The 27,500-nt window shown below is 42.5% G+C and overlaps 1 protein-coding gene across 16 annotated transcripts in view; it reads right to left on the bottom strand.

Annotated features, from left to right (window-relative positions):
* Positions 1-27,500, bottom strand: part of LOC147029380 (catenin delta-2-like) — a 474,794-nt gene that overhangs the window by 164,487 nt on the left and 282,807 nt on the right. For all 16 annotated transcript variants that reach the window (XR_015055882.1, XM_085872400.1, XM_085872407.1 and 13 more), the window contains one exon: positions 23,124-23,312. Coding sequence is in view for 15 of the 16 variants with exons in the window: in XM_085872400.1 (XP_085728526.1) it covers positions 23,124-23,312 (189 nt within the window). In the remaining variant the exon portion in view is untranslated. The remainder of the gene's footprint in view (positions 1-23,123; positions 23,313-27,500) is intronic.

The raw sequence follows: 27,500 nt of genomic DNA on the forward strand, positions 1-27,500 counted from the left end.
TGGAAGACATAAACACCCTAACCCATGCAATTCCAGAATAAAGACAGATTCCCGAATCATCATTTGTTCAACCTTTCATTTACCCAAGATTATCTACTTGGAAGTCAGCCAACATCACTACATTGGACAAATGGGACCAAAAAAAGAGAGATCCTCTTCACTACAGGCCCATATGAGCTTACCTGCAATTATGAGAGTCAAAGCATTCATCAATGCAGTTGATATGACATCTTTCCTTTTCTCCAACCTCCTGATCTCAGAGACAATTAGTTTGGTTTCTGACCCAGTCACTCCACTCTGGACTTGCTGCTTCGACTCTCCCACCAATGCACAGAGACCTTGAATCTCAGACAAGACATCATGGTATTGTCATCATGGACATCTTGTCTTGTCATCATGGACAAGACATGGACATCATTTCATGCAGTATGAAACCCTGCATTGCTCACCAAACTCTCTGCTTTTGACATCCAAGGCCACTTCCTCTCAGGACGTGCTCACTTTTGCCATTCTCGCAGTCAGGGGATGGCTCTCAATGGGGATCCTCTCACCTCTGCTTCCTGTCGAGGCTGAAATGCCCCAAGGCTGTATCTTGGACCCATTCCAGTTCCACATCTTCATCAACAATCTTTCTGATTTACTGGAAACCCTCATATTTTGACTGAGGTATCCACCCTTTGTTGTGGCATCCCTCATCTTTCAGATAGGCAGGCAGCAACTTATTCCCTCACAATCGACCTTTGTGGAACCAGAAGCTGGTCCAACAATGGGAATATGTATTTAAACCCTGACAAGTCACGCATTTTCACTTTGTCTCTTTGAAAGGAACATCTGGGAAACCTCGCAATCGACTTCCTTAAAAAACATCTTGAAGAAGTCATGTCCCTAAAACCTTCAGGCCACCCTAACAACAACTATCTGCCTTGGGCAAACTACTGATCTGAGTTGGCCTCCAAAATCAGCTGCTGACAGCATTCTCCATTGCACAAAGTCTTTCCTTGGCAAATGCGAACTTCGAACAATGTATAAAGCCTTAATCAATAACTTTATGGAGCACTACTCTCCCATTTTGGCTGGCAGCCCTGCCTCATACCTTTCACAGCTTACGTCATGGAGGTGACGGCCCTTAACATCATCAGAAGTGAAACCTCTGTCCTTGTTGCTCTTGCATTAAAGACAGGTCGATGGCTCTGTCTTTTACGACCTCCTGTCTGGTGTTGCACCCTCTGCTGTTTGTGTTCTGTCCCATCTCCTCCTCAAGTTATCTCTGACCCATAATCATATTTTCTTTCCTCAAGAACCCTCCCTTAGGCTTGCCGCCTCCTCTCCAGGTTATCGTGCTTTCTCATGTTTCTCCCGTCACTCAGCTTCAATTTTTGTTCCATTGCTGTGCATTGCCAGTTTTGTCTTCTCTTCTCTCCACTGTTTTTTTTTTTTTTTACATAGTCGAGGCTCAAGGAAGAGCTGGTATTAGTACACTGAACGGAGCAGGACACAACAGCACAAAAGGAACAGTTTTGTGTGGGGGGGGGGGGAGCAAACACCAACAGCAGAGTTGAAGGCCAACATCAAGGCAGACATGGGGAAACAATGTGTGGGGAGGAATGATGGGCAGGAGAGAATGCATAGGGTGGACAAGATGGATACAGAAGGAAACTCTCAGGAGGGAAAACTGGAAATTTGGAAGGAGATATTGGGATTGGGGGGAGGGGGGGTAACAAGGATAGAAAAGGTCATGCTTTTGGATTGGGGACGGTCTAAGATGGTGGTGAGCAGCTATCTTGAAGACATGGAAGGGAGAATGAGGTTTAAGATAATGTGGAAGTTGGTTCCACGTGCGAGAAAAAAAAAAGAGGAACGGATAAGTGGCGGTGAACAGTGATCCTGGATTTAGGTAGTTTTTACCAGAAGGTGGTTGATGGTGGACCATGTGTGCCCTGCAGAAACCTGTGGGGAAATGGGGGAGGGGGGGACAAAGCACGGAAAGAGCAGAGGATGCAAGACCAGAAAGGAGGCGGGGGAAGACAGAGAGATCACCGACCTGTCTGTGATGGCGAAGTGATATGCCCATAGACTCAGCTTCGTCGTGGGAGATTCCAATAATCTTGAAGGCCTTGGTTTCCACAGCATAAAGCTGAGCAAGATGTAAGGCAAGGAAGCCAGCCCAGAGGGGAGAGCAGTACTCCATCAAGCTGTGGATGAACGCCTTGTGGGTGGATAGAGGTTCAGTGTGCGAAGAAAGGACTTTGTACGACGGATGATGTCCAGTCAGCAGCTGGCTTTGGAGGCCAACGATTAAATGTGGTTTGCCCAAGAAAGATCATGGCTGGTAGTGAGATGCAGGAGTTTGAATGACTGAACTTCCTCAAGAAGATAGATAGGTGGGGGGAGGGGGTTTTTTTCTTGATGGTCCTTTCAGAGAGAGATAGTGAGAACATGAGATTTGTCAGGATTGAAAGATATATTCCAAGTGTTTGATCAGCTTGTGAGTTTGTCAAGGTCTGAAAAGAGAGAAGAGGCTGCAGATTGCATGTCTGAAGGATGAGGGATGTCACAGCAGAGGACGGAGTCATCAGCAGACAGATAAAGAAAAGGTCACTTCTGTTTTATGTTCCAGCTCTTCCATGAGCCTCAACTTTGGATACAAAGAAATTTATTAATTTTCCACCTTTTGTGATGCATTGTACCCAATACCATAGCTAAAAATATTTATGCTACCAATGAGAAGCATCGTAAATAACATCTGTGGGTCAGTAATTACATAATTAATATCTGGATAGTGTCAATAATAAATAACAATAACGAGAGCGAAGTCGATGGTGTGCCATCATAAATACCCACGCTTCCCACATAAAGCAAAGTTGAAAGATGGCAAAAAGTTCCACCAGGGATGACCCAATATCAAATTTTGAGTTAATTTCTTTTCACATTCTGAGCCCGCCCCACCCCCTCCGACCACGACCTCCTTGGGGCGTGAACTGGAGGTCAAATCGAGAATAATATATAAATACGAGAAAAAAAACAGATGAACTGGTGCTCTGAATAAGACTGCAGAAAAGCACAGACTGCAAACCTATATCTGAAAACAAAGCCTCAAAGGTCCAACATTTCAACTACAAAGTGGCCTTCTCAACCCCTCAAGGAAAACTGGAGAAGAAAGGGGAAAAATGGGGTTGATCAGAAAGAAAAGTAGGAATGCCGGGAGGAGAAGATAATGAAGAAATGGAAGGTGGGTGGAGGGAAAAGATATGAGGAATGTTGTTAAGAGCTGTCGAGATGTTCCTCCCACATATTGTCTGCCACAATCACAGCAAGGTGTGCGGTAAATGGCGCCAGATCTGTCACCTATTACGATTCCCTCTGACCTTGGTGATGACATAAATATTGTGTGCACGAGTTTGTATGCCATGCTGATTTTTTTGACAAGAGGAAAGATCGTACCATCGCATTCAACCTCAGAGCTCTGGCAATTAACAAAAGCCTTTGGACATTTGGTCATCTTCTGCCATCTCGGCAGCTGGTTGTCAAAAACCAGTAAGCATGGGCCGCTCATAGGCACTCTTTATTTGCATCTCTGTGCATTATTAGTTTATTTCATGATGAGCAGTACTTGAAATGGAACACATATATGAATACTTGCACTGCAGTAGAGCATACATACCATTCCTATAGAAAGGTCACTTTTGGCCCAAATAGCGTTGTATCAAGCGTGTGGGTCGCCTGGAATATATACATGGTTTGCATGCATATTCAATCTGGGGGATGATTGTTTCTGTTGCTGAACCAAAATAATCCAGCAGACATAACCACTGAGGTTTTTGTCTAATGTAACGAAGAAAAGTAATTTTGGGGTTATTCTTGCCTTGACGCACACATTCACAGCCTCATCTGAACTCTTCCACCCCAGTTGTATTCTGTGCACCAAGAATAAACATGAAATATAGTCGTTGTGTAAAAATAAGACCGCATGTCCTGAAGCTCACCTGGATCAGGAGCAACAGTTACTCAAATCCCCCACAGACCCCCTGAGACCCTGATTTTTTTTTTTGTTTGTTTATTGCCGTGAACAAACTTTAGTAAATCATAGGTGATGAAGGTTATGGTCAAGTTTCATCGAGATTGCGGAGAAGAAAGCAAAAACCGATTCCGGAGAGTCAAAAACCCCACTGTAGACCCCTTTGCTCGATCGCATAAGCTCACCTGATTAAAGTCCAGGTGAGCGAAAAATGACAGTACTATCCCACTTTGTTCACCTGCTCTCTTATTCATTTGCATGGAGACCCAAGTCACCTGAACCATTTAATATATTAAAAAACATCTTCCAAAATGTGGTTCATGAACCATTTTATTTTTTTTAAATCCTTACAGTGTCTACAAGTGTATATAAATAAATAAAAATTCAAAGTTGTCTGTTGGTCGGAGAGATGGTGTCATGTATATGAATAAAAAATGTTATTCTCGAAAGCGTATACAATCCTGGACTATTCTCTCCCATACGTCTTATTTATATCCAAAATGTGGAAATAAAAGTGTGTCCCATGACTTTTCATTTTTCAAAATATGTCCCCAGCCTGGCTCATGCCCGGTTGAGGGCTAAAAGTGAACAGCTATTTTTCTTTAATAGTGAAAGAAAAATGGGAAGGGGGAATAAAATTATGAAACCTGCAATAAATACTGTTATAAAAACTTGGAAGGGGGGGCAGGGGAGCGGGGGATTTGGAGGAGTCCGAGATAGAATGAAGGCTTTCGCATGATTCACATTTTTGGAGAGGCAATAGTGGACCAAATTTATGTGTCAAGGTTAATGTTTACAATGAAGTTGTCCATGACACCACTGGTGGGATGGTGTTGTCCAAACGTAGTGATTGTTTACGATAAGGACGTCTCACTCAGTGTCTCCCCCGGTCCAAGATCGGTTCTGATCCAGGGTGGCTTGAAGCCGTCATGGCAGCAGTGGTGAACCTCTGAGAACAGGCTGCTACATTGGAGTCTATGATTGGCTCCATGGCGGTTCTGCATATCTGCATGATTGTTGGGGTACCACCCCCACTATGCCAGGCCTCCATTGGTGCTTCGTGCGCAGGCACAGGGCTTTCCACTGGCAACCTCTAAAGGTGCGCTAGGGGATGTGATAGATTGCTGCCAAGCGTGTGGAGCAGTGGCATTGGTCACCGCACGAGAGTGGTCCGGCTTAGCCCCAAGGGGAGGCTATCCCATCCCCGTCAGGGATGCGCCAGTGAGTTATTAATACTCGGAGTAGCTGTTTCGTTTTCTTTCTCTAGTGGCATTTTCCCGCTGCGGAGCTCGTGCCCTTTCGACTCTCTGATCTTGCTGGGTTTGGCAACGCCGATTCGCTGACATGGACTCTCCTTCTGCTCGAGGTCACTGCCCTGTTCACTCCCGTCATACTCACAGTGCCATGCTCACAGTTTCACCGCCCTGTGGGGTTATATCCTCGGAAACCCGGTTTTGTTTGTGTGAATGAGAGCAGTGTGCTTGTGGCACCTAGTTGTTTAGCTGATTCACTTCACTGTTTTAGTTATTCATTGTGAATGTCTGTCTCTGTCATGCTGAGGTCTGTCCATTGATGTCACCTTATCTAAATGAATTGTTGGTATTCCCCCAACACCACATTTCTGCTTCTCCTTGCACAGTGCCGTGCTTGTAAAACCATTACTGGTGATTGGGCTTTCTCTGGAGGGATTAAAATTAATCAGGGGGATTGTCTTGATCCGATCATTGCCGGCGCCTTGAAAAGATGTGAAAGTGGACTGATAGAACCGCTGCTGTTGGCCTGTGCTAGTGAGTGTATTAATTTGCGATTTTCATGACCTGTGGGTCGTGGCATGTGGAAGCCCACATACATGGGTGATCACCCTAATCCCAGGGGCTGTGCAAGCAACATTTAGTCGTTAGAGTGAGATTTGTACTTTACATCTCTGGGGACAATTTTAAATATTTGTGTATAAGTGTAGCCAGAACCTCCACTTGTGTGGAGGTAGAGTAACAATTTTGATCTGTCCATGCTTTGGCATCAGACCGAATGTTCATGAAGTTGGCTTGTTTCCAAAGAAGAACTTTTGGTGAAGTAGTTTCTGTCTGTATGCTCGGGCACTCATCTCCAAGAACACCATCATGATCATCAAGGCCAGGCATGCCGATACATTCTTTGACCAGGGAAGGGCGATGAGTTGTGACAACGTCCTAGATGTTATCTCTCCAAGTGGGAAAGTTCACAATCTGCTCAAGTCCCAAACTGGCCAAAGTTTGCAGGAAGGAGTCACTGATGTTCTGCCAATATTGGTGAAAGATGATCTGCTCCTTCTCCCAGTTGATGTCGGGTATATTCATGTCTCTGCCAATTCTTACAGCTGTACATGGGTTTGAGTGACACAGATCCTCAATGGCTTGACTAAGGTTATACATGCAGCTTCCGAGGTCCATCTAAAAAGTAACGGGACTGAGCCAGCTGTGTGCTCCACTTACACAACTTGAATGAACAGGTTGTGTCACAGTCTTTTGCAACATTCCAGCAATGTATATGATTGCATTGATTGGTGATGGTTCACTGTGCTCATTGTGTGATTTCGGGACAGTACCCCCCGCCCCCACCCATGGGACAGGGTGAATAAGGGTATGGCGTGATCGAAGAACGAGAGAGATCCTGGGAAGAAGAGCTTGAGCTTGAGAGATCCTGCCTCCAAAAGAACCGCAAGGGGTGTGCACCGTCTGTCTCTCTGTCAGTGAACTAGCGAGTGTTTGAGATTGTTGATGACCATTGAGCAGAAGAGGGTGTGGTCAATCTGACGGGCAGGTTGAACAAGCGTGGAGTTATCAGCCCTCGCTTTGACGTTCAACTCAAAGACTTGAAGAAGTGGCAGAGAAACCTCCTGCCTTCTCGACAGTTTGGGATACAGAGGAGAGGTTTGGTTGCCAGGATGAGCGCCGAGCGGAGCTCAGGAGGCTGATCACAGCTCACCGGTGTCTGGATTCTGCTCGCCTCTCGCTGGTGCCTGGTTCGAATCGGCTCGCCCAAACCACACGAGGTGGACAGGTCCGAGGCAGGTTCTGGTCTTCAGCTCGCTTTTCCCTCCGAGCTGGAGGCCTCAATAAAGGCTGTGGCCACCATTTATTTTGTGTGTGTGTGTGTGTGTGTGTGTGTGTGTGTGTGTGTGTGTGTGTGTGTGTGTGTGTGTGTGTGTGTGTGTGTGTGTGTGTGTGTGTGTGTGTGTGTGTGTGTGTGTGTGTGTGTGTGTGTGGGGGGGGCACCAGTCTCGTTAGTAGGAATTGTACAAGTGCTCTTTGCTTGTACATAAATTGCTTTGCATCTCTATATTCGGATAACTCTGCTTCTTGCATGCCCCCCAGCCCCATTATAAATAAAGCCATGTGTTAAATGTATCAGTTCTTTTATGTGTTTTTTTTTTATTGGTTTAACACGGTGCGTGTTGGAGAATTAGCAAGGCTGTTGTTGCCGCCGTAAGGGGACATTTGGACCGGCGGATCTCGGTGATCATCCGCTCGGGTCGCACACGGTTCGAGCACGCAAGCGGATCGTTCCGTACGAGCAATGTCAAGGGTGAATTTCCCCGGTAGTTTGGATGACATGGGTATTTAGGTAAATTGAAATTGGCAATTGACCCTACCCCACGTGGTCGACCTATTGGCGATCTTTAGTCCGATAAGGGACCCGTCGGCTCCGGAGTTATCCAGGGTGACGACCTATAAATTCCGGGCGTTCGGTGGAGCCGACTCTTCTGCTCCATTTAGCGGTCGTGCTCGTCGCCAATACCCGGTCTGCAACAATACCACCCGTCAATGCTCCAGCTGCACTTAAACCAGCAAATAAAGGAATTAGAAATGGGAGAAATCCTCCACTCGTCTCTCTTATTGAATATTTCATCAACATTGGTTTTGACATTTTAATTTTAAGTGAGCCAGTATCTTTCAAGATTTTAACCTGTTCTCTTGTGAGCAAAACATGAATTCTTACTGCTCCTTTTCTCTGAATTGTATTAATGTTAATCATACAAGGCTTTTGATTTAGAATACAAGATGATAGTTTATGAAGATTGATTTGATTAACATACCCCGGTTGGCACTTCACTACTCATTTATTTATCAAAAAAATTACGTGAGACTAATCATAACACCATTATCTGTATTAATCTGTAATTCTGTTTCTTCCAAAAGCAAACAATATGTATCAACTTCTTCACTCTCTCCTCTTTCAATGTATAGGGAAGTATCCACTCGATTGGACTTTATAGTTTCCTTTTGAGCGCTCAGATCAAACGCATAGATTGTGTACAAACTTTTAAATGCTGTCATATCCAAAGTGGGTTCTTTATTTCCATTACTTTCACACACCTTTTGGTAAGACTTGTATGCTTCAGCATAATCATTTTTTCCCCAATTAATTTCCAATCTATCTTGTGGATATAATGTTCCATCTAGAGAAACGCGAAGTTGTTTCTCCTTAGCATCATCACTCAATGCATTATTATCAGTAGCAGTATCACAATCTGGTTTTTTGGAAAATTAGCCACAGATATCGTGGCTTTCCTTCCAGAACACCCAAATTCCACGTATAAGTGGTTTGGTTCAGTTTCACGTGTTGCCATCTTCTTTTAAGGCATGATACATTGAGTGGTTTATTTGAGTTAAATCTTCGATTCAACATCTCTTCTGTTTTAAGATTAGGAGTATATTCACGAATATACCAACTAACTTCATCAATTAGAAATTTATTCTGAGCAGCAAAAGCATTAGCCACACCAATAAGTAATCTATTTTCATTATCATTCCTTTGGAGTTGAAATCTAATTTTAAGAACATATACAACTTTATCATGATCACAAAATCCAAATACACCTTTAAGAGGAACTGCCACAGTAAAACTATGAACTGGTTTTGTATCATCATTATACATTCCTTTCCTTTGAGTATATCCAGGGTCTGTGTTTATTCCCGTTGCCATATCAGGAATAAAAAATCTTCGACAGCCCCCTTTCCCATTCTCTCACTAAAAGAATATAGTGTAAATTTCATCATTTCAGATGTAGCAGAGACATATTCAACCGTTTCAACTTCTTGTGTTCCAATATACAAACGAACACAATCAAACATTTTCCAGAAGAAATCATTGACGAGTGTCGCGTTTGTGTTATTCCCAGCCTTAGTGAATGTGAATTTACACAACAAGAAACTTTCGGCAAGATTCAAATAAGTTTGTTGATTATTTATTTCAAAACCTTTTGTACCATTTGCATTCCAGTCTGTTCCCGTTATTGCATTTACCTTGAAGTAATCTTCGTTTTTAGTGGAGTTTGAGATGACAATGGTATCATCCAAATCATAGATACTATCAATTGCTTCCATACTTGTATTTATTTAGGAAAAAAGATGTTAAAACTTTTGAAACCTTGACCCAAGTATTTGAATTATTTTCTGTCGCTCTTGGCGAAACAACTGGGTTTTGCCTTTCTTAATTTCTTTTATTGCTTGTAATTTATGAGATTCCTTTTGGGTATCTTTTATACTCTTTACAGCACTTGCTACATTTCCCACAGCAGAAGCAGTTGAACCAATTAGGTCTTTATGTTTAAGAATAGTTGAACCTGTACCCATTAGAGTATCAATTATCCCATCTCCTCTAAATTGATGTCCGACACCCCTTTGTCTCTAAGGTTTATAGTATCCTCCACCAAGATACATACCTCCACCCTTGTAGTATGGGGAAAGGAACATCCCATCCCCTGTAAATATTTCATATTTTCCCAACTCGTGTTTCCTCACAATAACCATCGTATTTATTTATTGGAAAACTTCACGTAGGTGAATTCTGATGGATATAATTTCTCCATTAAAAGAAATCATGTGATTATCTTGGTCGGTTATCCTAAAATTTACTCTGTATATGGTTTTTCCTGACACAGGTTGATAAACCAGATTTTTGGGTTCCATATTGAATTTATAACCAATTAGGGTTGAGTGTGCGCTGAATGAAAATATTGTATTTGTTCTTATTCCATCATTATAAGCACCATGAATCAAATCACAGTGAGTTAATACCGAATTTATTCCTGAAAATATTTGATTGACATTATCACTGTCAAACATCCCATTAGTTTCAATCTTTTTTGAGGAGAAACCCAATAACACTCAAAATGAATTATCAATTGTGAAATCAACCTTGTAGTTATTTTTAAGTTTAACCATTGATTTTGAAGTGTTTTTGAATATCTATAACAATATCTTTTGGTTCATCACCCTGTTCTTTCATGAGGCGAGCTATTTCGGAAGATATTTGAGAAATCTCATATGCTCCGGGTGAAACTGTTATCGTTTTGTATGCACTTCCCGGATTATAACTAAATTTGTCATTTTTCTCAGTTATATTAAATAAGGTATTATAAGTTTCCATGGACAATAAAGATGCCTCATATTCTTTTGTTGCGCCAAGTTGTAGTGGGTATGGGAATGAAGATGTGTGGTCGCTTGTTGTGAAATTAAAACTCAGGATTGTGCTTCTCTTATTTAAAACGAGATAAAATGTCTTTGTATTGACATTTATTAATTATTTTCATGTTCATCAACTGGTCTAAAATGGCTGATGCTTCATTAAAACAATTATTTCCAGCCTTCTTTCTTCCTCACAGCAATAACAGTCTATTAACTAATTGTGATGGGTCATTTGGAAGAAAACAACTGAACCAAGCCTACTTAAAGCCTGAATCATGTGTTTCTCCTTCTCATTCTTCCTACTTTTACCAGATAGACTAACCCTATAATTAAGAGAGTCCAGCAGATCAATATATACTCTTTCATCCTTATTTTTCATATCCTATGGTTTATCAAAATACTTTGATTCATCCCGCACAGTTGAACCTTGTTTTCCATGTTTTGTTGGAAGAAACATTAAGTGTTAAGTCTCCCTTATGGTTATAAGTATAAGTGTTAAGATATTGGGTTGGGAATTTTAACAGGCTACCGCCATCTTGTTACTGATTTATAAATGATAGAACCAAGCAATAACCAAACCAAAGAGTGGAGATGTAATCAGCCTTGGTATTTAAATGGGAAACAAAAAGAATGTGAGAAATATCAAATAAGTCTTATTGAAGAAATAACCGGGGTAAAAGTAGATAAAACAAATAAGCGGATAAATTTAATTACAAATAAGTTGGAGGATGTAAAGAAAAAAAAATGAATATCCTTGAATGGACTGAAAACTTTGATGGTAATCAATTGACCAATGGAAAAACAATTTACTACAATCTCAAAATGATATGTGGCTCAGGAGGTGGTCAAATAAGAGCATTAAGAGAAGTTTATCATTTCATTTCTGCGAAACAAAGAAACTTATACCAAGAACCAAGTTCCAAGTTATTCTTTGTGAATATACTCGATGGAAATGAATATTGGAAGAAAAGTAAGTTATTCCCTAAAGTAGAACATGGACAAATATTCGTTGGTTCGCTCTTTGAGTGGAGTGAAATATGAAAAGGAAGAAGTGCTTCAATCAGTAAGTCTCAATTTTGCATTTGCTGGTATGGGAGGGAAGGGGATATGTGGGAAGAAAATCAGTCTCAATTTTACATTTGCTTTTATGGTAGGGAAGGGGAGAGGTGGGGAGAAAATCAGTCTCCTATTTTGGGCTTTTGGGGCTTGAGTCAGAAAGTTTTTCCCTTTCCCCCCATTCATTTGAATGGGAGTCCCAGAAACCCCATTTATCATCTACTGAGGGAGTTTATCTCTACAGAGAAAACTTTCTTCGAAAATACAGTATTATAAACCTTCGAGACATCAAGGTGTGTGTGTGTGTGTGTGTGTGTGTGTGTGTGTGTGTGTGTGTGTGTGTGTGTGTGTGTGTGTGTGTGTGTGTGTGTGTGTGTGTGTGTGTGTGTGTGTGTATGAACAATTTGGACTGAAGAAGATGGGTACCTTGACACGTTAATGGGAAAAGGTTTAATAATTACTTTTAAAAACATTTAATAAGGTTACGCACTTCTCCTGTGGGAGATATTGTAAGTGTTATAAATGTCATGAAATATGTATAAAAGGAACTGTTAAAATTGCACGCAATCAAAGAAATTACGAAAGGTAAAATTCAATTATTTCCACAAAAATGGCAAAATTAATTTAAATATCGTGGTCAGAGTTTCAAGAGTTTTAACATTATTTTTATGCTGAAGAAATAAATAAAGGCTATTGATAGCAGTGTCTTCATGATGTAGACGATACCATTGTAATTTCTTCAAATTCCACTGAAAATATCGATGAATTAAAGATAAATGGAACCAAGAAACTTTGAAATAAATAAATAAATAAAACCTACTTAAATATCGCCTTTGTAAATAGTTTATTACAAAGGAATAGTTTATTCCTTTGTAAATTTACATTCAAGAAGACAACTGTTAACACAAATGGCACACTTCTTCAGGAAAATGTTCGATAGCGTTTGCTAAAAAAAACTGGAAATGATGAATTTGAAGCAATTTATTATTTGTAGGCAACATCCAAAACGATAAATCTCACACTACATGTTAGTTTCGGAAAAACACACATTTGTCGGTTTCTGGTTACCTGACTGAACCAATTTTTAGAATTGCCTGGAGGGTCAGCGCTATAATTTTTTTTCTTTTTTGGTCATTTTCTTCCCTGCGGCTCTGAAAATGATGGCAGCCATGACGACGTCGATGGCGTGTTTGGTGTTGGATCCAGAGTTCAGATGTCGAGTTTCAAGGCAGAAAAAAAAAATGTTGAAAAATGCAATGAAGTCGATAATTGTTTTAGAGCTTTAACACATTGTGCACAGATATTTATTCCCTCTGCTACTGAAGGTGGATGGACATCATGTTTTCACCCCTGTCTGTCTGTCTTTTTGGGATATCTCAAAAGGTTGTGGATGGATTCGGCTAAAATTTGATGGAGAGGTTGGGTGTGTGACAAGGACAAAATGATTTAAATTTTGGTGAAGATCCGGATCCAGATACTACAATTTCTCTTTGTGATTCTTCACCATTGAGAGACAGGGCCAAAAATGATATGCAGCACGATATCTCAAAAAGTTGTGGATGGATTTGAACGAAACTTTGTCGACAAGTTGGGTGTATGACGAGGAAGAATTGGTTCGATTTTGTTGAAGATCCGAATCCGGATCCGAGAATTAAAAAAAATGTTCGGTGATTCTTCACCACTTAGAGACGGGACCATTCAAAAATGATATATAGCATGATATTTCAAAACGTTGTGGACGAGTTATGATAAAACTAGGTGGTTCGGTGTTGGTTAGGTGGTTAGGTGTTGTTTAGGTGACAAGAACAAGCCAATTAGATGTTGGTTCAGGTCCGGATCCAGATTCAGCCCGTCAGTGGGATACAAAACATCAACTGTTCAGCTTGGTGAAGGTATGAGCTCTACCAAATGTTGTTGTAGAGTAGTTCGGTCCCACATCAGTCACCCCTTCCAACTATTATATATATATATATATATATATGTATATATATATATATATATATATATATATATATATATATATATATATATATATATATATATATATATATATATCGTGTCCCAAAAGCAGTGTAATGTCAGGGATGAACAGAAATACAAATTTATCTGCTCAGGATATTTCGTCCTTTTTAAACAATTTCATGAAAGTTTAAGACGGCTGTATGTCATGGGAACTGATATTTATTGTCAGTGTTTATTTGTTTAAAAAAAAAAGAAAAAAAAGAAAAGAAAAGATATTTGGGAACAAAAATAAAATAAAAGTTTTTTTTCCCTTCGTACCAACGATTTTGTGCCTTATAACTGGAAACAGGCAGTTTTCTTTGAGCTTTAGTGATAGAATAGGTCAGGGATGAAGGTATTATTCCTGAAATGCAAACAGGAACAAATGAAGACCCAGGTCAAAGGAAGAGAATGTATAACGATGATACAAAAACGATTAATAGCTTTGCAGTAGCAGTTCAAATGTAAGTTATATTTGGATTTGTGATTATTTTAAAGTATTGTACAGACTGAAAATTAGCCTTTAACTACAAAGAAAGCTTTTGGAGCTGTGGATACTTTCAGTGATTAAAATGGGTTTGTTATTGATGAAATGACATGGTATATCAGTGAACACTACAAAGTTGACCATGCCCACACAGGATCCCAAACAGGGTAGGGATGCAAATGAGGTCTTCTGTCATCAAGCCAGCAAGCTGGGAACAACATTTCACATTTATTGCCACATCTGATGCAATTTAAATGCTCTGATGGCAGCGAGATGCTCCATATTTGAAACTGTTTGTTCGATATATATATATATATATATATATATATATATATATATATATATATATATATATATATATATATATATATATATATATATATATAGCTTTATGATGCCTAGCATCCAGAATCAAAATTTGTATAGGTGTCAAAGCCAGTGACAAATTATTGCAAATAAATAGTGGGAGGATACTCTTCTAAAAAACAGAAGAGATGTTAAATAGAAGGCTTAACCCAAAGAAATGTCAAAATATGTCATTCCTGAAAAGATGATGTTAACATGCAAGATTAAAGTGTTAGCTCAACATGGAATCTGGGAGCTCTTGAAGGAAAGCAACGGCATCATGGCTCAGTTTTAAGAAACGAGATCATGGAGATAATGTAACTGGTTAAAAACGAATACACTGATTGGTAATGCAAAGGTGAAACAACTTGGAGTCTCCTTAGTTGGTACATTCTACCCATGGATAGATTATAAACATATGGGGATTCAAATGATTAAGCAAGTCTGATCAAAAGGCGTGTGTAATTCCATCCAGTGGTATAGGAGTGTATACGACACACATACGCACACACACACACACACACACACACACACACACACACACACACACACACACACACACACACACACACACACACACACACACACACACACACACACACACACACACACACACACACGCCGATACTTCGAGACCAGGGAGGACTCCATTCCACCTTCTGAAACCCGCATATGGAGCAACCAACAACACGCACGCGCCGACGCACACACACACGCACGCACGTACAAGCAACAAAAATACGATTGTACAATCACAGATCATGTGACTCTGCTTTCACAATGTGGTTCAGCCATTTTATGTGAAATGGTGTTGTAGCTGACGTGTCTTTTATTCTGCTTTATTGACCATGTGGAACCTTTTAATATCATCAGTATTTTGTTATTTAATGATTACTGGCATGTGAAGTCAACCCTTGTGGTACCCCAGAAGCTCTTTGTATCTGAGCCAAGTTGGTGTCATCTATGTATTCTACCACCTCATTTTTGGTCTTGCACCCTCTGCCCTCTCTTGGCTCTGTCCCTCCCAGGTTTCTCTATGGCACACACGGTCTGCCAGTAACCCTCTTCTTGTTGAACTCACAAAATTCAGGCTCACGACTCATCTCCACTCATTTGTTCCTCTTTTCTCTTACCTGTGGAACCAACGTCCTCATTCTGTTTATTCCCATTCTCCCTCCAAGGCTTCAAGACAGCTGTTCACCACGACTTCAGGTTGTGGTAAACAGCTGTCCCCCATCCATACTGATGATCTATTCTACCCAAATGATCCCATTCCCAAGCAATCCCTTTTTCCAGGTTATTGTGATTCCACACCCCATCCCCGCCTCTCCCTCACCTATTTCCACTTGTTAGTTGTCGGCTCGTTTGTTCCTTTTCTGTTTCATCCCCACCTTCCCTTCCTTTTCTTGCTGCGTTTCAGCTTATGTGCAGCTTGTGGACCCCCACGTGTCCTTCTCTCCCTTCCCTTGATCTCACTCTCATGTTTCCTCTGCTGTTGGTGTCCCCCCCCCCTTTCCACTCCATTCTGCTCTAGGTCTTCCAACAGCTTCAACCATGCATACAAAAAACAACAACCACCACAGCAACAGCAACAGCAACAGCAACAACTACGTGTTATAAAATGTGTTCGAAGAACAGAGAGCTATAGCGATACCCCCGGTGTGAGCGTCAGCGTCAGCGTCAGCATGAGCGTGAAAATGTTAAAGTTTTTGGTGCAAGTTATTTCCTTTCTAATGATTTTATCTACCACACTATTTTTTTACTGATTACAATATACAAATACATATATTGCTTTAAAATTATTTGGATCAGACTCCACTGCAATGCTTTATAAAAAATATTATTGGACTAGTCTTTTAAAAACGATAAATGTATTAACAGGCGAGCATTGGGTGGCTTTGACACCAACTCTCCGGTTTCATGTGTGTTCACTTCATGTTTCATCCTCACTGAGACTCACAGATGGACACGCAACGTGACTGTGAAGGGCAACTTGCTGTTTTTTGATTAAATATGTCAGTGAAGAGATGGGAAGACGTGCCGAGTATATACAGAATTTTAAAAAAAGTGACATGTTTAGTGTGTGGAACCAAAAAGGGCCAATTTATTGATATCTGTAGAACCAAAGGTGAAATAAAATAGTTGGGAAGTCAATTTAAAACAACTGGGATTCCTCGAGAATTGCATATGGATTAAACTTAAATCAGAGATTACATTTCAGAGGATTGGTTTCAAAGAGAACAATGTGCACACAAACTAAAGAAGATAAATTTTTTTAAAGTTCATAAAACGACGAATACAATAATTATCATCACATAAATCTTATATCAAAGTGCATTATAAAAATTTGTGAATTTTTTAACAAAAGAAGAAAGTCAAATTAATCTTATGAACTCCTTAAACTTAAACTTAAACTATGAACTCCAAATTAATCCTTGACTATTGGTGTGTTGAGTTCATGGATAATTATTACTTGTTATTTGTTGAAGAAAAAAGAAAATCATTGAAGGTTCAGAAATATATATCATTCTATATGAAATAAATTTTTCATTTGGGTTCTCACTTTGTTAATGGGATCACATTCTCTCATGACAGTTTTTGGATCTTGTATTTTGATTGGTCCAAAAGTTGTTTTTTTAAGCTGAATCAAGGACTTATCAGTCAGTTAATTGGGCAGATAAGTGATTTTCGTCTTGCTTACAGGGGAATTCGCGCATTTCGTTCCTCCAAGCCCGTCCCTCGGTGTACAGCAGTTGGAGCGGAGGGTGGTGGGCTCTTGACAGAGGAGTCCGAAGTGAAAGCCCGCGGGACCGGTTACTTTGAGTGGCTGAAACCAGGCGGAACCACCAGCTGCCAAGTTGGATGTCAGGGGTGTTACTATCCCTAATGCTAACACTCCAATCAACTGTGATCCACCTTCATTTATGGAAACAGGCTGCGGTGAACCGGTTGAAATGGGGGTAAAGCTCCTGGGATCTGTGGCATCCATGCTGAACTTCTCAAGGCTAGTGGAAATGCTGTACTTGTGTCCTTGCATGCAGTTCTGTGCTCTGCCTGGAACACAGGCATCATCCCAACTGACTGTAAGAGAGACCTTGTTGTCCCTCTCTGGAAAGGGAAGGGTGATCGCCAAGACTGCAACAACTACCGAGGGGTGACGCTGCTCTCAGTGTCGGGCAAGGTCTTTGATCGGATAATTCTTAAGAGGGTTCGCCACCATCTGCTTGAGCACCAGCGCCCAGGGCAGTCAGGCTTTACACCAAAGAGGTCAACCATTGACCGTATTCTTGCTCTTCGGGTCCTCACCGAACGCAGACGAGAGTTTCGGCAGGGGCTGCTCACAGCTCATGTTGATCTTTGAAAAGCGTTTGAGTCAGTGAATCGGGATGCCCTCTCGAGGATTCTTGGTCTTCGTGGGGTGCCATCAAAACTGATCAATCTGAAGTCTGAACTATACTCTGGTACTGAGAGTGCTGTGAGGTGTGGTGATACCATCTCTGACTTATTTCAATTTGTTACTGGAATTCGTCAGGGGTGGGTACAGGCCCCCACAATTTTCTGCACTTGCTTGGACTGGATTCTGGGGAGGATGATGGAGAGATCAAGCTGCGGTGTACCATTTGGGAATGTCAAGATCTCTGACCTTGATTTTGCAGATGATGCAGTCATCATTGCGGAGACTTCAGATATCCTTTTGGGGGCCCTCGAGGTGCTGAATGAGGAGTCTGAGCCACTGGGATTACAGGTTTCCAGGGTCAAAACGAAGATCCAGGCTTTCAATGACATATTGGATGCTGCTATCCTGTCTGTACCTGTTTGTGGTGAGGATGTTGAGGTCACGGAGAGATTCCCTGACCTTGGCAGTGATATTCATGTCTCTGCTGGCTGTGAGTCAGAGGTCAACAGACGTCTGGGTCGGGCCTGGGGATTCATGGATTCACTGGATCATGGGGTGTGGCACTGTCGGTACCTGTGCAGGAGGATGAAAGTCTGATTCTTCAGGTCCTTGGTGCTTCCAGTCTTGCTATATGGATGTGAGACTTGGACTCTGACCATGGATCTGAGATGGAGACTTAATTCCTTTGGTATCAGGTCTCTTCGGAGAATGCTTGGCTATTGCTGGTTGGACTTTGTGTCCAACGAGCGGTTGCTGATTGAGACTTAAATGAGATTTGTTACCTGCATGGTCTGTGAGTATCAGCTGCAGCTGTACAGACATGTGGCTCGTTTTTCTGAAGATGATGCTGCTCACTAGATTCTCTCAGCAAGGGAGCCTCGTGAGTGCAGGAGGCCAATCGGCCGACCACTAGCCTCGTGGTTGCAGCAAATTGATCAGTATCTCAAGGAGATGAGGATGGGCCAGGCATCTGCCTCGGGGATGGCCAGATGGAGGTCCCTGGAGTACCGGCAGAAAGTGGATGCAGCAACGCAATGCTCCAGTGCATGCTCCCATACTTGACCTGACCTGACCTAATTGGGCAGAGCCATGGGATAACTTGGATGATTGACCTGTTCACTTTTGGATTGAAAAATAGGACCACTGGACCAGTAGCTTATCAGGACCCTATCCTAATGTTGTAACCCAAATTTGGTATCATTCTGATTGTTGGGTCTGGAGAAGAAAAGTTTTGAACGAATTTGTGTGAATGTCATTTTGACACACTTCCGGTCACGTGATCGGCATGGCCTCCGCAATTTAACATCAGGACCCAGTCAGAATGTTATGACCCAAATTTGGTAGTATTCTGACTGGCAAGTCTGGAGAAAAAGATTTTTGAAGGAATTTACGCGATTTTCCCAAAAATTGACTGTCAGCCATTTTGACACTTCCAGTCAAGTGATTGACATGACCTCCGCAATTTAACATCAGGACCCTGCCCTAATGCTGTAACCCAAATTTGATGCCATTCTGATTGGTGGTTCTGGAGAAGAAGATTTTTAAAGAAATTTATTGTCGGCCATTTTGACCGACTTCAAGTAATGTGACCGGAACAAGCTTGGCAATTCCTGTTACCAGTCAGGAGCGGAACGTTGCTGCCAAATTTAAACCGGATCGGCCCAGCGGTTTGGCTGGAGAAGTCGAAGTAGGAGACAGAGGATGGACGGAAGGACGGTGCACGATGACAACATCTTATTTGGAATTTAAATACTAGATAAGCCAAAAGTTGGTTAAGATGTGAACCATTTTTGGGATTTTGTATAAAATGGTTGATGAATCATTTTGGATGATATTTTTTATTTAATAAAATGGTTCTATAGGCTTGTGACTGCATTAAAATGAATAGGTGAGCGGTTGAGCAAAGTTGGGTGTAAATCTCATTTCTGCCAACATCGCATGAATAAACTTTTCTTGTGTTATGATGTCAAACGCAATTTTGAATTTAGTGATAATGTATATGTGTGATTAAAAGGAAAGTGTAGGTTTCAAGAGGACACCAAAGTTACAGATCAAAGGAGTGACTGCAATAATATTTAATTTCACAATTTGAAGAAGGAAGATCAAGACAACTAGATGGGGGGGGGGGGGAGAAGTATTCCAACTTTGCACTGGTTGAGTTTTAGAAAGATAGCAATTAAGTATGATTTAATATAAATTGAGGAGGATGGAACTTAACCTGGTGGTATCTGCTGAATAATTTACACCAAAAGAAAATGCATTTTAGCACAGGCATGATGGGCCAAATGACCTCCTCCTGCGCCAAAGTTCTTGGTAAAGTAATTTTATAAGTTTCATCACTGGCATTATAAAATTTGTCAGATGATGGCATCTAAACAAATATATTAAGTCTTGTTGTGATGTTCCTTGTATGGGAATACAATTGCCCTCCCAAAGTCAAAACTCAACAATCACCTCAATTCTTTCACACCCCTCCTTTCTCATCTGTGGAACTGTTTTCCTGTTTTCCTGAGTGCATTGTCTTGAGCTCCTCCCTTTCGAGTCTGCTGTGCACAGTCACCTCTTGGTCTCTCCCATTTCCACTGTTGAGTGACACTGCAAATCGCTGAGACCCTGTCTCTCACCACTCTCCTTCAATTTCTCACCTTGTGTGTGGAACCCCAATTTGTTATCGTACCACTGTTAAGCTTTTACCCCATTTTGTTTTTTGATACTTTGCCCCCCCCCCCGTTACCCTGTTCTTTGATGAGCCTCGATAGCTATAAAATAAATGCAAAATGAACAGTGCAATGCCCATGCTGAACTGTGGTTGTAGTTGTTGTTGTTGTTGTTGTTGTGTTGCTCCGATCAGTTCTGCTTGAATAGGCCCACGGCATGGAGATAGCCAATCGATCTCTCAGTCGTGACCCAGAGATGCCTCACATCTACGATGTTGTGCTCTTCTCTAAGTGGAGCCAGGACGCACAGTCTCCCAAAATGTGTTTTGTTGTGTGTGGGGCGGCCTGCCAGAGGTTGCAGGTGTCGTCAGTGAAGACGTCAGGTCTGTGTTTGTGGTGCAAGAGCTGGGGCTGCTGTCCACAGTGGAGACGTGCAATGTGAACATGATCGGACCTGGAGAGTAGTTGGTCTGTGTCATGTATAGGTGGGAGTTTACTGCCCAGGATACTGTTTGGGCCAAGTTTGTTGATTTTTTTTTTGTATACCTTGGTCGAGGCTCGTCTGAGAGCTAACACACAACTCACAGCAAGTGAGGATGGGACGGGGAACATGGCGAAGAGAAGATGGAAATTTCGGGGACTTTCAGGAAGGAAAGCAGGAGAAATGAAGGAAGTGGGCTTGGGTGGATTCTCGGGGGTAGAAAAGATCGAGGATTTGGATGGGGGAAGATAAGAGGTGGTGGTGAACAGCTGTTTTGAAAGCCTGGAGGGAAGAATGGGAAAGAATAGAGTGAGGAAGTTTATTCCAAAGGCGGGAAAAAAGAGGAATGAAAGAGTGAAGATGAGCAGTGATTCGTGATTTTGGTAGTTTTACCAGAAGGGGGTTGTTGGCGGACCTTGAGCGCCCTGTGGAAATGTGGTGGGGACAAATCGCAGAGAGAGCAGGGGGGGCAAGGCTGGAGAGGAGTCGGTAGAAGACAGAAAGACCACCGACCAACCTGCGGTGATTGAGTGAGAGGCCCAAAGACTCAGCTTCATTGCGGGAGATGCCAATGATCCTAAATGCCCTGGTTTCGACAGCGTGAAGCCGAGAAAGGTGGGAGGCAGGAGCACCAGCCCAGAGGGGAGAGCAGTACTCCATCAGACTACGGACAAAAGCTTTGTAAGTGGTCAGGAGCTCAAGAGGGCTGAGGAAGGACTTAGCACGACGGAGGATTCCCAGTCGGCGACTGGCTTTTGAGGCGAGGTTGGAAATGTGACTTTCCCAGGAAAGGTCATGGCAGATAGTGAGACCCAGAAGCTTGAAAGAAAAGACTTCTTCCAGAGGATTGTTGAGAAAGTGGATGGGGGGGTTTTGTAAACGGTCCTTTCGAAGAGACATAGTGAGAGTGTGAGATTTGTCTGGATTGAAAGACATGTTCCACGTGTTGGACCAGTTTGTGATGGTCTGAATTGTGGTTTGATTGCTGAATTGTGGTTTGCATGGAAGGAGATGTCGGTGATGAAATAATGAAGGCTGAAAAAAAACAGTGTTTACAACCCCTCCATGCAGTGCAGGATTCAGAATGGCAAGTCGCAGTTAAATTTACAGTGTGAAAAGGGAACATACATTTGTTTACTAACAACACATGCTGACATCACGTGAGGTCACATTATGAGGGTGGCTCAAATTAGGTTTGTTTAATACGAGCAGAGGAATGAAAGTATTCGAGTAATTTTTTTTCGGTAATTTACTTTTTTTGTGTTGATCATCAATGTTGATAAAAAACATGTGTCCATAATTGCATGTTTTGGTGATTGACCTTTTGACCCCGCCCCAGGGGAGCGAGGTCAAAAATTGATACTGCTCTCGCACCTTCTTGCCGTGTGGTGATTATAACTACCAAGTCCGCTGAATTTCTGGGCACAAGTTTTTGTTTGGACGCATGTTTCCGATTTAACGTACCTCCTGAAAATCAAGATGGCGGACATGAGATAATGAGGGTGGAATAACAAACAATACAATTTCTGGTCCACAAAACATCGATCCGGTTTGCAACACCAAATGATTGGCTGCATAATATGGTGATGTTTACCCATCGAGGACAATGACAAGTTCAAAGTAAAAAGAAAAGCTCTGATGAAATTCAACTCTCTCCGGCTCCCCTATCACTCAGGCTGCCGGGGCAGTTTCAATAGCTAGGAAGCACGATCCCTGTCAGGTCACCATTCCGACACAGGGAGTCAGAGCAGGAATTTGGAATTTGGCCATGGTGCCGGTGAAAGCTCACCTTCTCTTCGCAAAGGACACCGTAGGATCGTTAGCATCCACCAATGAATGTTGGCAGATGGAATGCCTGCTTTACATCAATCCGAGGGAATGCACACACATTGATGACTCACCCTGCCTGTGAAACACCAAGATAACAGTTTATAGCTGGGTCTGGATTTGAACCCAGGCTAGACAGCTGAGAGGCGAGTATGCACACCTCTTGGCCATCGCGTCAGGCCAAATTTGAACAACCATTCTCGAAAAAAAACAACTTCTTCCTTTTTCGGGGGTAAAAAAAGGGTACGCGAGGATCATAATGCACACCTGATCGACAATTTTTGCTTTGGCTTGGCAGTGCATCAAGGTCGGTGAAGACATTGTGAATGCATTAAAGTCAAATGGAAAGATGAAGTTTAATGAAACGACGATTATGAGTATTATATTTAAAAAGGCCCCAAAACTCACATCTTCCTGCAAGACCTTCTTGCGTTTTTTGGCCCAGCACCCTGCACCCCGACCTTGCAATCTCGGCGGTGCACCCAGGAGGCCTTGGTGTTCATTCTCATCGAATCGCGGCCGCTCAAGGCCTTGCCCAGCTTCTTGTGCCAGTCGATATGATAGATTACGCAGCACGCACACAGCATTCTCCACCACCTGCACAAATACAAAATATCTTTGGGCCAAGTATGCACATTGCTGTTCAAGTTACCACATTGATAAGCCGCTGCATTTGAGAATGATAATGCAGAACCAGGTTGAACATGCTCACAAGTTATACATATTATTCATGGTTATTCCGTAATTGCTTTAAGCCGGCTCTTGATAGTTTTGGACGAAACACGTTCAAAAATTCAGCAGAAAGGACAAGGCACTTGGACAATATGTTTTTTGGGGGGGGGGGCAAGTCAGGAGAGGAACATTGATGGTGTTTGACCCTAAAAATCCCAAAGATATTTGGATAAATGCATGTTGGGAAAATGTCACAGCTGGACAAGACGAGGATATAAAACTGGCTCCTCACTTTTTTAAAACAGTGGCAGTTGAGAGAGGGAATGAGAGAGAGAGCAAGATAATAATAGACAGGAGATACGAGAAAGACACACATATTTAAGTGGCAGATAAAGGTAAAGATAGACAGATACATCTGAAGAATTCCTTCAACTAAATGGCTGCATGATTCAATGGCCATCTGGATCTTCAGCTGGAAGTGATCAATTATATCAAGGCTTTGACCCTTGAATCCTAGAACCTCCCCCAACAGCAGATCCACAACATTGGTATTAATTATGTCTGAATGTCACCCATTCAGAGAGAGAGAGAGAGAGAGAAGGGGGGAGGGGGGGGGTTGTGTGGAACACCAGTTGTTTAAACAATATGAGGCTGTCCAAAATAGATTTTAGGTTTTGAGGGACTTTATTGAAAATAAATAAATAAGACACTGGCTAAGTATACAAGGATGTTCAACGCAGGAGGAGGGCATCAGGCGCATCATGCCTGCACACCTCTGCCAATATATATGTACCCCGTTATCCCCAAAGCTGCGAGGTGCCTATCGAATTATACTGGCCACCAACAAGTCTTTTCAATCAGATATAATTATCAGGAGGGTACATAGCCCTTGGGACCCTGATTCTCAATCTGCTTTTGGTTTCCTCAAGCAAGTCGAGAGGAAACACAAACAAACATCGCATTTCCAACCTGGCCTTCGAAGCCAGTCACCGACTGGGAATCCTCCATCGTGCAAAGTCCTTCCTCGGCCCACCTGAGTTTCTGACCACATACAAAGCTTTCGGCTGCAGCCTGATGGAGTACTGCTCTCCCCTCTGGGCTGGTGCTCCTGCCTCCCACCTTTTTCGGCTCCACGCTGTGGAAACCAAGGCATTTCGGATCATTGGCATCTCCTGCAATGAGGTTGAGTCTTTGGGCCTCTCACTCTCTCACCGCAGGCAGGTCTGTGGTCTTTATGTCTTCTTCCGTCTCCTCTCCAGTCTCGCCCCCCCTGCTTTGTCTGTGATATGTCCTCACCATATTTCTGCAGGGAGCTCAAGGTCCGTCAGTAACACCCCCCTTCTGGTAAAACTACCAAAATCACGAATCACTGCTCATCGTCATTCTTTCATTACTCTTTTTTCCCGCCTTTGGAATAAACTCCCTCACTGTGTTCAATCCCATTCTTTCCTCCAGGCCTTCAAAACAGCTGCTCACCACCACCTGTTATCCTCCCCCATCCAAATCCTTGATCTTTTCCTCCCCCGTTAATCCACCCCAAACCCACCTCCTTCAAATTCCCTGCTTTCCTTCCTGAAAGGCTCTGTAGTGTCCATCTTGTATACCCCGCGTTCCCCGCCCTTTCCCTCTCCCTTCCACAGATCTCCTGTCTCTGTTCCCCACTGTTTTGTCCTTCCCACTCCTGCCCCTCCTGTCTCATGCCCCCATTGCTGTGCGTTGTGTGTTAGCTCTCATCCGAGCCTCGACAAGGTTTACAAAAAAAGTGTGCACAGTACTGTGTAAATTTAACTAAGTGTAATGGTGTGCAAATGTTTCTGAGAATTATACTTAAAAATTAAAAAACTTTCTCACGTTAACTTGCCTAATGTGTGATTATTACCAAAATTGTGCTGAAATTAACACAAATCATATTTTCATAACTAGATGTGCGAGAAGAAAGCCAAAAACAGATTTGGAATCAGCGCGCAAAACTGGTCTCGAAAAGTGTGTTTACATCTTTGATGAGAGAAAAAAAGTTCGATTTTGTCAACCAGTGTAATCTTTTATTGGGGTGGATAATGGAGGGTTAGAGAAGGTATATCAGCAGTCAATGAACATGTGGCGACTCACATAATCCCTCAGATAAAATGAAATTTTCACTTTGTTCAAGCTCGCCCTTTCCGAGCTCTTCGAAAAGCTCACCAACAGATATTTTTGTAACTAAATGGCCAATTATATATTTGGAATTAACTCGCCACAAACAGATATTAGTGCAATTAATTTGTCCAATTTCTGCATAATTTAACACTGAGCACGACCTCCACTGAAATAAAACTGGACAGTGAATAAAACTGTAAAAACACTCCCACTGTGGGAACGTTGTTCATAATGACCACCGCGTGAGCGAGATGCGAGAGATCATGAAGTCACGCGTGATTACCTGGAGTTATCACCATTCCTCTAGCCGAGTGTTCTCCCTTCAACTGATGTTCAACAACAGGTCTGTCTTTGCATTCAATATTAAGGTTTATTGTTCAATATAATCGATTCAACTGGAAAGTAAATAATGACCTGCGTGGATGTGAAAAAGTTAAAATCAACTTTCGATGGCCTAATGGAACATTAATAATTTGTATTCTCAATTAAAACTTTTCGATATTCATATACACACATTTTCTTTTTATAAATGGTATGCAGAGAGGTATTTAGCATTTTAAGTTGAAGGTCTAAATGAAATATTGGCCATCTAGAGTCCTTCCACGATAGGCCAGAGGTCTCGGGCTCTGGGGGAGGCAGATGCCAGAGGTTCCTGGAGGATCTCTCCTGCATTCGCAGCCATTTATGACCATAAAAGTGACTTAAGCATGCCAACGTTTTGTTACTCTTTTAGCATAATCAAATACAAAAAAATAATAATTAGTTTGACCAACACTTTAATTAATAACATGTCTTGGAAAACGACATGAAAACAAAGAGAATATTGTAAACGTTGATAGCATTCCAGAAACTGCAATTTTTTTTGTTCATTTATAAATATTGTTGTGGGCCGGGGGTCCAGTGGCGTGAACGACCACGAGGTGGGGGAGGCGGCGTCTCCCACCAGACTCCCAGAATTGTAGGCCGTCGCTCCGGATAACTCCGTGAGCTGGCGAGTCACTGAACCGACCGTGGATGCCAATATCTCAACCGCGTAGTGTAGGGTCTTTTTGGCTCGAACCAATTTACCGAATTAACTACGCGATTTTGACGACCGGGATTCCACGCCCTCGGCACGTCTTGCCCGAACCGGATAACTCTACCGACTACCAGCTGCCAACTACCTTTCCGGCTCAGAGTCCAGCGGGCCTGCCAAGAACGTACCGGCAAGAATGTACGGATTATCAGGTATAAAAACCCGGCTAAACTCAGATCCGAACCATGCTGGACCAATGCAAGAAAGGACGGAAATGAACTGGGAACATTTCTACAATTGTTTTATATACAGCAAGAGGGACATAGAGCAAGACTTATTGTGATTATACAAGGAATATTTACAATGGTGGAATAACGTTTATGCAGTTCTACTTAAGAGACGGGCCCACACACTCAGATACACACACAGATGCTTAATTGAAAAGAGCCCCGCTGCCAGAGAAGAAGAGATGAGCTGGGGGTCACAGTTTGGCGGGGTACCTGCCAATGGCTGTGCAGCCTGGCCCACAGTCACACGCGCGGGGCTCATGTCCGCGGAGGCCAGCGGGACTCGAACCTGCAACCTGCGAAATGCGCAAATGCGAAATGCGAAATTTGCGAAATGCGCAACCTTCCACTAGAAGTCCAATGCGCTATCCGTTGCGCCACGGATAGCTGGACTCCTTCTTGAGTCAACTGGACTCCGCCCCCAGCTCCAACACGCGACGCACCCAACCAATGCACTCCTCTCTCGAAATCTCTCTCGAATCCGCTAAGAATGAACGAAAGGCAACAAAAGCGCCCCCGTCCGGGGCGGGGCTCGGTGAAGCGGACGTCACTGTCCGCCTTGATTGGACAGGGCTCCCACGGGCCCGCCCCTTTCTGGGCAGGGTTTCGGCCTTGTTGGGAAAACTCCGCCCCTTCAGGCGTGTCTGGATCCGCCCAGAAGATGTACCTCGCTAG

This window comes from Eptatretus burgeri, chromosome 3 (assembly GCF_056783735.1).
Source record: "Eptatretus burgeri isolate ZD-2024b chromosome 3, Ebu_testis_v1, whole genome shotgun sequence".
NCBI lineage: Eukaryota > Metazoa > Chordata > Myxini > Myxiniformes > Myxinidae > Eptatretus > Eptatretus burgeri.